The sequence below is a fragment of the Notolabrus celidotus genome, chromosome 16 (genome assembly GCF_009762535.1).
Source record: "Notolabrus celidotus isolate fNotCel1 chromosome 16, fNotCel1.pri, whole genome shotgun sequence".
Classification (NCBI taxonomy): Eukaryota; Metazoa; Chordata; class Actinopteri; order Labriformes; family Labridae; genus Notolabrus; species Notolabrus celidotus.
In genome coordinates, this window is record NC_048287.1 from 15,780,288 (window position 1) to 15,793,067 (window position 12,780).

General features: G+C 39.1%; 1 protein-coding gene across 4 annotated transcripts in view; it reads right to left on the reverse strand.

The window, feature by feature from the left end:
* Window positions 1–12,780, reverse strand: part of gabbr2 (gamma-aminobutyric acid (GABA) B receptor, 2) — a 217,689-nt gene that overhangs the window by 104,211 nt on the left and 100,698 nt on the right. For all 4 annotated transcript variants that reach the window (XM_034705475.1, XM_034705477.1, XM_034705476.1 and 1 more), the window contains one exon: window positions 1,612–1,782. In XM_034705475.1, coding sequence (XP_034561366.1) covers window positions 1,612–1,782 — 171 coding nt within the window. The remainder of the gene's footprint in view (window positions 1–1,611; window positions 1,783–12,780) is intronic.

Here is a 12,780-nt window from a genome sequence, read left to right on the forward strand (position 1 = left end):
CATATGCAGCAAGCCATGACAATTTCAGGCAGCAGTGAAACTTAGAAAGCCCCTCAAAGCTAACTGTGTCTTTCCTCTATATCTCTACAATAGAGGACAGACAACAGAGCAGCCACATTCATCAGAAATACAGCAGGCTGAACTAAACTGGATGATCCGTTAAAAGAGCAGTGTCATCTACATAGAGTGGGAACAAATGGACTTGGATTTATTTCAATTCTTTAAAATGTCCAAACAACATTAAATACCTCACATCTCATCAAGCATCTGTCTCGCTACACGCTACTATGATTTCCAGGTGCACCAAAAGCCGGCATTCTCTGAACTTGACTGAGGGTTGAACAAATCATGAGGTATGGAAGCGATGCTTGCATATTTGTGAATCAGGATTAGAGGCCAATCTCGTGGCAGGTTGATTGAATCGGGCCGCCCGTTTTCTTCCCGTTCTAAGCCCCTTGGCGCTTTCAGGAGGGGAGAGATAAAGGGATTTGGGCTTTCTGAGATTTGCAGTGAAACTTCTTATACACCCTACCCTTCTTCCCGCTTCGTCTCCTCCACCTCCTGTTCCTACCCCCAGCTGCTGAGCAGATTGTTTTCAACCAGAGCCTAAAGGCAAGGACTCACAATGTGTTCTCCTAAGTTTTATTGCATAGCTTTTTTACACCTGATATTCCTGTGTGACAGATGTTATGTTGTGTGTTATTCTTTAAATTCATGGCAAATGTCATCCATACAATCATGTTCATTACTGGCTAACTGTTTTGTCATTACTTGCCTTTAAGCTACGCTCCAGATAGAGTTATGTACACATTATACTTTTATTTTCAGGATGCAAAATGTTTCAGTACCTTTCTAAAATCACAAAGCATATGGTAAATGTTAGGATTAAGCTCCATTATTGAAATGTTCATCTTCACATTTATGAAAGTCCATCAATGGAGTATCAAGTGGGTGGGAAAATATTATCCAGTCAACTTGTGGAGAATGGGAGGAATTTGATTGATTGCCACCTACTCCAATCATGTTGGCATCATCTGAATGATAATTGTAAAAAAAAATGACAGTCATTGTTCAGTTCTGATACCACACCCAGTCTGTTCATCAGTATGTGACAAGATAAAGAATCCCACTAACTGAGAACACATTAGGAGTTTCACAATAGAGAGACGTTAACCTTCACCTTCAAAACATGGAAAAGTTTCTTACACAAAGCTTGAAGGTTTGAGGATGGCAAGAGTGGAAGAAATACAACTATACGGATTTAAAATGCAAATGCTCATGGAAAAAGCTAACTGTCAGGCTAGAGAATCAATTTATCTAACAAGTGCATGTCCTGTAGATTTATATTTACCCATTTGTTCGAGTGTCTTAATTTGTGAAAGTTATTATCTTATTTATGCACAAAAATCAGAAACAATGTTAAAATCGTTATTGACATGAAACTGAAGTTGCTTTCTGATGAGGAAAAATCTTTTGACCACCGCTTCAGTAGACATGAAACCATACTCATTTCTTGAGTGCTCTTTGTTCTGAAATGTCAAGTTTGTTGGTCACCTTTTCAAAAGTCAAGAGATTCAATTGTAGTCTCTTTGAGAAAAAAAAACAACTGACCTCTGAGAACCTCTGAACATCCTGTGTGAGGGTCCCCACACGGCTCCAGTTGTAGAAATTGAGGAACTTCACCACTGCTGGATTCACTGCATTGTCCGACGGGACAGTGCGGAAGAAGTTGGGGTATTTTTTCTTGTCTGCCAGAACTGGAGTTGTTGCTGCAAAAGACAGCTGAAACGACAAAGGGAGAAAGCACCATAAGCATTTACTCTGACTGTTGGAACTTAAAACTAGAGTCATAAATAATCCTGGTGACAAACTGTCAGATAACGCTGGTGTCAATGTATCTGTGGGTTTAGTATCACTATTAGGGACTGTATCAATGAACCTGAAGCACCAGATGAAAAAAAAAACCTCAGGTTTGCCTCGACTGTGGTCAGTGGTTTCCATCATGAGTGATTATAACACGATGTGCAACAGTAACAAAAACGAAAAAAAGACACTGATTTATAGACTAAGGATGTGAATGAATGAAGTCCCTCAAAATTACCTCAAATGTGAGTTAGAATAGTCCCTTTAGAGTGTTTTTGAAAATACCAGGTGAGGATTGGTTACCCCTGTACACATGACATCTTATGCCGTCTTTATACTCTGCACCTAGGCATGTGTATGTTTGTATGTGTGTGTTTTTTGGAGTATAAAAAAGTGAGTAACAAATGTTTTATGGTGAGGAAAAAGCATTTTAGCAATATGATTCATCTCGGTGCTGATAAAATAAATGCTCTTCCGTTCTTGCAAGCAGTATGAACACACGCGCGCACACCTTAGAATAACCTTAAACACTAATTGCCTTTTTAACAAGCACACATTATTCAGCTTGTCTGCAGCAACCTAAGCATATTTTGAAGAACGTCTCCGGTAAATCAATTCGGGTTCAAAAACGGGAGTTTACTGAACTTTGAAAGGCAAACTTTGTGTGTATTTTTCCACAGCATTAGCACATTAATGAGCTAAATACAATGCAGCCAGCATAAACTCACACTGAATGTAATTTAGTTAGGAAGGAGAAGTGAGTAACTTAACTGGTCTACAGAAAGCAGCTGAGATTTATTAAGCAATTAGTAAAGTGCAAGCGTGCTCATGAAACATAATGAGAGTGTCGACATATGTATTCCTCTGGTGTTCTGTTATGTTGGGAGTTAAAATGTTTAAAGTTCTCCCTCTCTCTTTAGTTAACACACAGACACTAACACCACCCACAGTAAGAAGTGCCTTCATTTTAATCCACCCCACCTTTCCATGCTGATGAAGTTGCTCTTCTCTCTCTTTCACTTTGTGGCACATCTTCAACAATAGGTCACTAATTTTCTCCAAAGGCAAAATGGTTGTAATTAAGTTTCATTGAGATTAGAACTTGCAAGTTCATACAATGTAACAACCAAATTTCTCTTAATTAGACAAAGATCTGCCTTTTTTTCTCTATCTTTTATTTTAAGATTCTCTTTTTTAATTCAGTTTGAGCTGTTTAATAAAACACTGATATGAGCAGTGGCACTGAGTCTTAATATTGGAGCTGTAAGTAACATGTTTGCAATGTAAAACAACCTCACTTTTATGATTTGAAATATATGTTTGTGTTTTTGTGCAGACATATTCAGGAAATGTTACAACCAGAGGTAAACATTATTCCACTTTGTACTCTTAATATTAAGGCGCTAGCTGAGATAAAAATGCACCGTGCTCCTGTCTGTGTTAATACAATGAGTGATATGAATCTGTGCAGGGTTAATTACATACTTTGTAGAGATTAAGAACTTGTGATTCATGATAGCGATCAACACAAGGATATTATCATTCTGACTGTGACCAAGAGGTACACCACTAGATTTCCTAAAAGTGTACTAAAGCATTGAGGAGTTCACCACCCTTCGTACTTAAGGGATGTCTCTGATCTTCTCACAAAGCCTCCATCCACTTCTAGAAATAACATCTCAACTAACCATTAATTACAGTACTGCTGGTATACTCAGGGAAACATGATGATCAGAGAATACGCTGTAGCAAGGTTGAGAAGATGTGGTATGACGTAAATGGGACAAATTAAAGCTACTGTGAGTAACTGCTTTGTTGCTCTTGTGGACCAAGCTGCACGTCTTACTCTTTGCTGATCCTGTCCTGAACATGTGTGTATGGATTTTTCAACTGGAGAAGTCCCTTGTGTGTTTGAGTGCTTAAGCTTCAACAGGATTTTTGTCTTTGTGCTAAATGTAAAAGTCACTGTTGGTTTTCATCTTTTTGAACAGTAGCTTTAAAGCTCCTGTAAAGACATTTCTGGTTGCTTTGATTTTGTTGCACTCTGTGGACAAAGAGATATATGGAGGGGTATTTTTTCCTGACAAAAAACTACGTCTTGCTTGATTTTGTTGGAGATATAGAGGCATCAGTATTAATTTCCATTTGTTTAATAGTTAGCAAGAAACGCATCATAGCTAGGGTAGAGCAGAGGTCAAACATCATTTTAGATGGCAGGATGACCAGAGGGAGCTACGATAGCAGGGTTTAGCTTGACATAAATGCAAATCAAATTAGATGTTTGACTGCTTCAATATTAGTATTTTTTGATTATCTGCATGGATGAAATGACTTTTTCCACTCATGACCTTGCCCTCCACAAGTAGTTTTATATAAGTAGAAACATTTTAAATTGTCCTGAAACTACAAGTCCTCATCCAACAAGTGGGAAACCCCTCAGTAAGGCCTACTTTAACCACCGCTTTCTGCATGGACCCACAGGGCTTTATGTTCCCACATCAACGAGACAGGCTTCTTAAAACAACACACGGATTACAGCCATCAATTAAGCAGGAAGAAAAGGCCTTTATCTCGCTACCACTGCTAAATCCAAAATCACCCACCAGTCTTAGAGGGCTTCAAGGGGTCTTTCCAGTGTTGCCTTAATCTCCGTTTAGCTAAGGCTGTTTGCTACACCCACTCTGGGAGATGCTTCTATAGTACTCTAATAAGAGTGAGTGATCTTTTCAAACCCAAATTGATTGCACACGTCCGTCTAAGGGCTGCACCAGGAAGAGGCGCAATGGTCACGAAACTCCACAACCCTTATCCCTGTCACACACACATACACAAAGACACACACACGTTCCCCATGCACAGGTGTTTGCCGTTTGCCTGGGTTGAGCTATTCAGTGGGACTAGGCTTTGCAATTGGCAAAATGCAGGTTTCCTCTGTTACAACACTACTCTGAACTGAATCTCAAAGTATACTACAGAATCAACATTTGTTGATAAAAGAAACGCTTCAGAGTTGGTGGGAGGTGTTTCATTTTGGTTATACTTTATTTTTGTCATTACAAATATAGGTTTGGGTTGCAAACAAATGCAAAGATTAAAGTGATCAAGGTTCAAAACCATGAATTAAACAATCAGTGAAACCTTCTTCAGATTAAATCTAACCGTACACTGTTACCTCATTTAGTTTAAGTAACTTTAACTACCAATGAGACAGATATATTCATTTAAGACCACCTGAAGAATAAGAAAGAGGGAGCAAATGGTACAGCCAATATTGTTTGCATTCTACATGAATCAGATAAAACCATCTACACACCTAAAGTAATCAATTTCTCATTTCTTTACTCCCTAAGGCTCATTGAACAAGAAGTATCCAGATGTTTGTGATCAAAGCCATTGCCATTTGACAATTTAATATTGTATCTATTGATTGAACTGTTGACTCAAGATCAGTTAGTCCTTTCTCCCTGGATTAAAATGGAGCAAGGAAAGCAGAAAACGATATACGGGTATTAGTGTCCAATCATAACATCAGGCAAGAATTCTCCATCTGTTTCGTGTTGGAACAAAATCTAGGACAGGGACAAAAAAAATGTCTTGTTTGGCGAGTGAATCCAGGTCAGCCAATGTGAAGGGCTAAAGTTTCCTGAGATGAAATGGTATGAATATTTTTTCTGACATTCAATCCTTTCAGCTGAAGCAGAATGTTGCGAGGACAGTGTACTAAGGCGGTCGAGAAGCGAGGGAGCTCGGATGTATTATTTAAAGAATAGGCTACTTTTTATCTAACTGTGAGCAGGCTTTTTCAGAGGAAGGGACAAAAATAGTTCCATGATATCACACATCTGAGAGTAGTGGCTTATGTAAGAGGGTTTTAAAGAGGGCCAGCCCAAAAAGGATGGTTTTTGGTGGAGAGGCTCTCCACCAGTGTCAGATTAACATATGCAGTGTGCACGTACACACACATCACGCACAGGTTAAGGCACGTGCACTAACACTCCCTCTAACCAGAGATCTCTACAGCAGCCCTCTTTCACCGGTATTAATTAAAACTGTGGCAATGTGCTCCGAGCAGCGTCTCCCTCTCATCTCACCGCAAGGTCACAGAGGCTCTTGGTAATACGACTGAGGATCCGTCTGGCCCCACTGAGACATGACGTTTTTTTCGGAGGACTTGAGGTGAATTACTGATACCATCGCAGTGGTGATCTATTCAGACATTCTGTACACACAGTCTCTTATCAGACTCTATTTGAAGTCAGTACAAAAGCTTTGCTGCCTCTCCATTTGGGCCTATTCAAGACACAATCAAACCATTTTTGTGTTTATGATTGGACCAAAAAAGGCAGAGAAGGGCTCAGAATAGAAAATAAGAGGCACAGAGAGACAGAGTCAGAGAGAAAGGTGAGATGTTTTCTGCTGATTCACAACGATACCACAAATGAATTAGCTTTTCATATATAATCGCTACATATTCCTTGACACTTGAAGTTGCAGTAAATTAAAAATAGATGTCCAGGTTTGTTTATGTCTTGTTTTCAGGTTCACTTACATGCCAGTACTTGGCTTGACAATGAGGAAAATGTCATTTTGTACATATTTTGGAGTTTGTCATTTTCAGAAAACAGAAAGGATTGATGAATCACGGTGGGGTGTTTAATCACCGTGAGTTCAGAATGTGCATTTATTTATCTTAAGTATAAATTCTTGCCATTTAACTTAAAAAACAGCACTTAGGGGCTAGCAAGCAGGTTAATATCCCAAGCTTATCAGTAATTACCTGAAGTATAATTGTCCTTTTACGCCATTGTTTGACACGTTAGCAAAACTATCGTTCGCCAAAGAGCATTAAATGCAAAGAGCACTTGAGGTTCAGTTTATATATTTCATAGTCTATTTGGTGATTAAAGTCATAAGCAAATGTATTTCTAATATGATTATAAATTAGCTCAGATCTCCAACTAGTTAGAAACTAAACGTCTCCTGGCTTAGAGCTTAGAGTTATGGTTAACTCTGTAGGAATGAGATGTTGTGAATCAATGAGGGAGATGAAGGTGGTTTGTGGTTTCTTTCTAACCAATAACAACACAGCTACAGAAGATTGCTGTAGCTAAACACCAAGATAAACTTGTTAAAGCCCTTATTACAAACATCCACTGCAAAATGTGTATATCTCCCGCAGTATACCTGCCTGATTCGGCATGAGATTGGTAATCAATGGTGCTTAAATTAAAGGCAACAAGCCTTATAACCTATCCTAGCACAAGCACTTTGAAGGAGGAATGAGGAAGAGGCAGGAGTGTGTCTAATCACGTTGACGGATCTAATGGCATTGATTGGTCCTAGCGGGACTGCTTTGCAATGAGATCTGCTGCTGCTAATTGTGTGGTTGGCCTTTGAATAATGAAGTGGCTATCATGGAGAGGCCAGATAAAAAATGAATGGTTGGTAAATATCAGCTCACTCACGGATCTTTGCTCATGCTTTTCATGTTCGATATACTCAAGGTGTTATATTGCTTTTTTTAATCCGTGACAGTGGATTTATGATCTGACAATGTATTCTCAACACACAATAATAAAGACACATATATTGTATTTATGTCACACACACAGAGGCAGACCAAATCTATTCTACAACAAATCTTTTAAATGGTTCCTGCAGAAGAAAACTGGTAAATTACTCCACCAATATTTGCCATTTATTCAATTGAAAGTACTTAAAAACAAGCTGCCTTGCTTTGATCAAGAACCCAGATTATAATATCAATACAGCAGAAGTTATGAGGAAAAGCGCAGTCGTAATGTCAACGAGATGCTAACAGCTAACAAAATGTCCAAAAAGAAACACTGTTGTGAAATCACTGTCACTGATTTTAAAAAGTCTCAAGGTTGTTTACTGACAACTTCCTTCTTTCTGGTATCGATATTAAGGTTGCAGTAATCAATAGGTAATTAAGTATTCTGTTGATTATTCTGGCACTGAGTAAGCTAAGAAGAAATGTTGCATGCTCAGCAATTTTTATGAAATGTAGTTTTACCTTTACTGCTCTAACAATTCAAATTTCCCTGTTTTAGGACAAATACAGGATTATCTTATCTTGTCGTATTACTAGGTCTAAATAAATATCATTTTATAGACTGGCCAATGCACATTTATGTAGCATGCAATATTGAGAGGCATGTCCTGCATCTGCTGACCATACTCACTGCAATCAAATGAAAACATATCTGCTCTATTGGATTGGTGCATTTTAGGCTCCAAATAATAGTGTGTGTGTGTGCGTGTGTGTGTGTGTGTGTGTGTGTGTGTGTGTGTGTGTGTGTGTGTGTGTGTGTGTGTGTGTGTGTGTGTGTGTGTGTGTGTGTGTGTGTGTGTGTGTGTGTGTGTGTGCGTGTGTGTGTGTGAGTGTTTATGTAAGCCGGTATCTTCCGGTTTTACATCGGTTTCACATGCAGTTTTCCAGCAAAATAAATAAGTGGGATCATCTTATGTTCAAGTACTACAGTTTTACATGCCAATGTTAACTCATGACAGTGCAGAACAGTACTGGATTTTGTTATTTACACGTAAAAGCCACACATCACATCTACGGATCTACAAAGTAACACAGATACCAAACAGTAGGACCTGAATGCTGTCAGATTGTCAATTTTGCTCTACAAAAGCTGCAGGAAAACACTTCTACATAGGTTTCAAAAGACCGAGAAGAAATACAGCTGTGCTTCAACTTCTGTCTGAAAGACGGTAAAAAAACGGTGCATGAGCTAATCCATGGCATCGGTCAGCATTAAAGTCACCCACAAGTTGTTCAGGATGAAGTTAAGAGATATTTACGCCACAATGGGTCACAGGAGGGACAGGGGGGCTCTACTGCTTGGGCTGACTTTAGAGATGGGCATAAACGTGTGAGCTACAATGAAAAGGAACATCTTTTCTCTGTCACTCACAGGATATAACACATGCATTATAACTACGAATAAAACACACAGTAACATGTTTAGACAGCCATAAAGCCTTGAATGTCTGGAAACACTGGTAAATGATTAAATCAACAGAGATCTCTCTCTCTCTCTCTCTCTCTCTCTCTCTCTCCCTCGGTGCAGCAGGTTGGTATTGATGTTTTGTTCTCAGTGTATCATCATGTTGATAATTCAATGATTCATTCAAGATTTGAATTGAATTTGTTGGGTTATAGGGTTTGTGTTTTTGGTGTTTTCTTGCTGGTAAAACACAGTGCACTATTCAATTGTCAGGACTTAAACAAAGTCAAATAAAGTCTCAAGGAATCCTTTCAGCCCTAATCGATATCAGTCAAGTATGCCTCAGCTATTGCTTATGGGATATCAATAAGACGTGACAAAACACTCAAATCCTATGATACAGACATTGTTTGCATCAATTCACCCCCTAAAAGAGAAAGAAGCTCTTTCTGTAAATTTCCAATAATGCAAATGACGGAAGGGCCATGGATGCTAATGATTAGCAATTTAACAATCAACCAACAGAATGAATATTGACTAATTTATGCCATCAGTGAAACAGTTCAAAAATGATTAAATAAAAGGTTTGTTGTATGTTAGGAGCCAGGGGCAGGTCCAGAGAGATGGCAATGGTCAGCATGATGGGAAAAATCCTATACTATGATATTCTATGATTGATTTGATTTAAATCAATCATAGCAAATGAGGTAAACAAATCCTATTCACTAGTGTGTGTACACATACGTTATGCCATCCCTGCATAATTTAGTTCCCTAGTTGGGGTAAAATACTGAGCATGCCCCTGTTCAGAAGAGGTGCAACACTGAACCAGTGCTGTAGTAGAGTCCTTAAACCTAAAGTCAGAGACAAGTCTTGAGTCATCAGTGTTAAAGTCTGAGTTGAGTCTGAGTTACCAAAATAGAATACCAGTCGAGTCCAAGTCAAGTCCCTCTTACTGAAGTCTGAGTGCGAGGTAAGTCCTCACCATTAATACTATTATTTATTAAAGCTCTATTTGCTCAAACTGAATTAATAATAACGTCCCTTTACCAAAAAAAATATCTTTGTCATTAAATAAGTCAGAGTGCTCCTCTTCATCTTCAGAGTCCTACTGAAGTCAAAGCTTGAGTCCAAGTCCAAATCATCAATGCCAAGTCAAGGTCCTGAAAATCAGGCTTCAAGTCGGACTCGAGTCCTGGATTCAAGTACTATAATGCTGCGCTGAACGTTATTTAGCAGTATTTTTTTTTTTTTTTACATCTGCAACCATTTGCTTTTTTATTACACATTTATAGATGTTATGTTAATTATGTCAATTAATGAGGGTGAGCTATAACATCTAAAAAAAAAACATCTTGCTTTTTTAAAAGCATCCCTTGTACAGCCCATGTGTTCAGGAGTAATCTTAGGTCACAATGATTTTAAATACAAGCAGTCCATGCCTCTTTGTCAGATCTTGACTTGATGCATCCAAGAATGACCAGCTTTCTGAGAGAATCTTTGAGACCCCCTCTTTCCTAAAATCAAAAAGACACATCTCACAATCACAAAGGATGCTATCAAAGGACTTCAAAAACTCAACCCACCCTCGCTATTATTTCTACCTTGGCCAACAACAAAATAGATTCAAAGCCCATCCATCCATCCTGACGGAGCCCCTGGACCCCGTGCAGAGTAATAGGAAGGTAATAGTAGTGCTGTTGATCAGGAAGCAGGGAGGTGGTCCCGGGGTTTATTCAATATTCAAGAGAGGCATTTGGCGCACGGTGGGAGCACCCAGCTGGAGAGGCGACTGTGAGGGAGACGCTTGGACCCCACACAGCCCCCATCCAGAACTCATTAGTACCAGGTTGGAGGAGGGAGAAGAAGAAGATGAATATTGTACATTGATTCAGGAAATGATTGAGAGACTGGTTGTGTGAAAAGAGTCAAATACGGAGGTGGGGAGACAATGAAGCCAGACAAAGAGACAATATGATGAAAGAAGAAAAAGAAAGATGAAATAGGAATGATGGGCAAGTCATCAAATAAAATGTGTAATTATTGATCTCATGCTGCGTAGTGAATTTAGTAGTGTGTGGGCTGCATGAGTGTAAGTAGACAATGCTCACATACAGTATTTATGCTGATGTACACATCACAGCGGATCATAATGTGGCTCAGTCGAGCATGTGTTGGTGGAAATCTGCAAACCATTGCCTCCAATTGTAGAAACAGATGGGATGCAGTGCAACACAGCCATCTCATTTTAAAGTTGGGGGGTTAAATGGTGGGAAGTGAATGTGCTCGACTCGGCTGCAATTTAGCTCTGCAAAGTGAGAGCGATGAAGAGCATATTGCAACATGGGTTGACTACTGGGGGAGAGATCAGATGCACTAATAGCTCACAGTGAACACATTAAGGCGTCTGGTACAAAGTGGGTGCTGCAGGATGGAGACATTACAGCTTCCCACGGTATGTTCAATCAGTAAAGGTGTATATAACAGGTTCTTATATTCCTATATTTATGCATTTACACGATAAGGATGAATTCATAACACTTCTATGAATATTATCCAATCACAGTGCGTCAAATGCATTAAAATAAATCAAATTGTATTTATTTTTTTGCACGTTTTTTTCCTTAAAAACATCCACTTTGACTTCAGACTGAATAAAGACACATATAGTAAGTAGCTGCATTTAATTCCTTAAATTAAAAGAATGCTGCATGTGAGAGAGGGCTCAACCTTTCACATGACAGTCACATGCACACACCAGCAGGAATGAACACACTTAAAGGTAGGCTTCACAATCGATTTTACAAGGTTTTCCATTTTTCCAGATGGCTGGGAGCAATTTGAGATGAGACACATTAGCCATGTGCGTGCGTGTGTGCCTGTGTGCGTGCGTGCGTGTATGTAGATGTATGCGTGTGTATGTGTGTGTGTGTGTGTGTGTGTGTGTGTGTGTGTGTGTGTGTGTGTGTGTGTGTGTGTGTGTGTGTGTGTGTGTGTGTGTGTGTGTGTGTGCCTGCGTGTGTATCAGAGTGTGTTGTGAGTGAGCCGGAGGATAGGAAGTGGAGGCTGATAGCCTTGGTGCTGGTAAACAGATGATATGAGTACATGCAGATATGAGAAGAATACAGAGAGATAATTGAGACCTTTTGACCCCATTACAGTAATAATGGCTGGCAATTAAACACAGAGACATGATGAGGAATAAAATCTTGTGCTGTACTGATACCAATGCTAATGACTATAAAAGGGAAAATTCTCCTGCTGATACCTTTGAGTTAAGATATCCGCAGATGTGTGGCGATAAAACATAGAAGTGATTGATAAATGTGGCTTTATTAAAATAAGTGTTTTGAACTAATGCGCTGGCCTCACTGATTTTCGATAAAGAGTTAAATAAAGACAGGATATTACTCAAAGGAAAGGCTGTTACATTTCTGTGTGTTCTCCTTTTGTTTGTGAGGGATATTTTTTATTACATTGAGGTGTCTCGTTAAAATGAGTTAAATCGCACACCCCATGTACACAGACTTTAATCCTTAGAGCAGTGGCCCTAAGATCCACCCTCTTCCCTTTACCCCCTCCTGTTTCTGAATACAGTACAAACATTTTATTTTATTTTTACAATTTTCTCTTATTCTGTTGAAGTAAGTACTGCTGTTGAATAGCATACCGTTTTTTAAATTATATATTCATCATTTTTGCACCAAAACACCATGACAGGTTCATTGAATGTTCAAACATACTTGGCAATTAGCCTGGGTTAAGAGGTGAGAGTGGAATAGTGGAACAGAAAAATTCATAAAAGTAATAGAACACACAAACCTTACATTCAAACAGATGCTGAGGTAAATTCAAGCGTCTGGTACTCCATTGTGCTGCTGCAGGATACTTCATACCTGACCGTGCTGCCTACTAACTGACCTCCAGACAGGTGAGT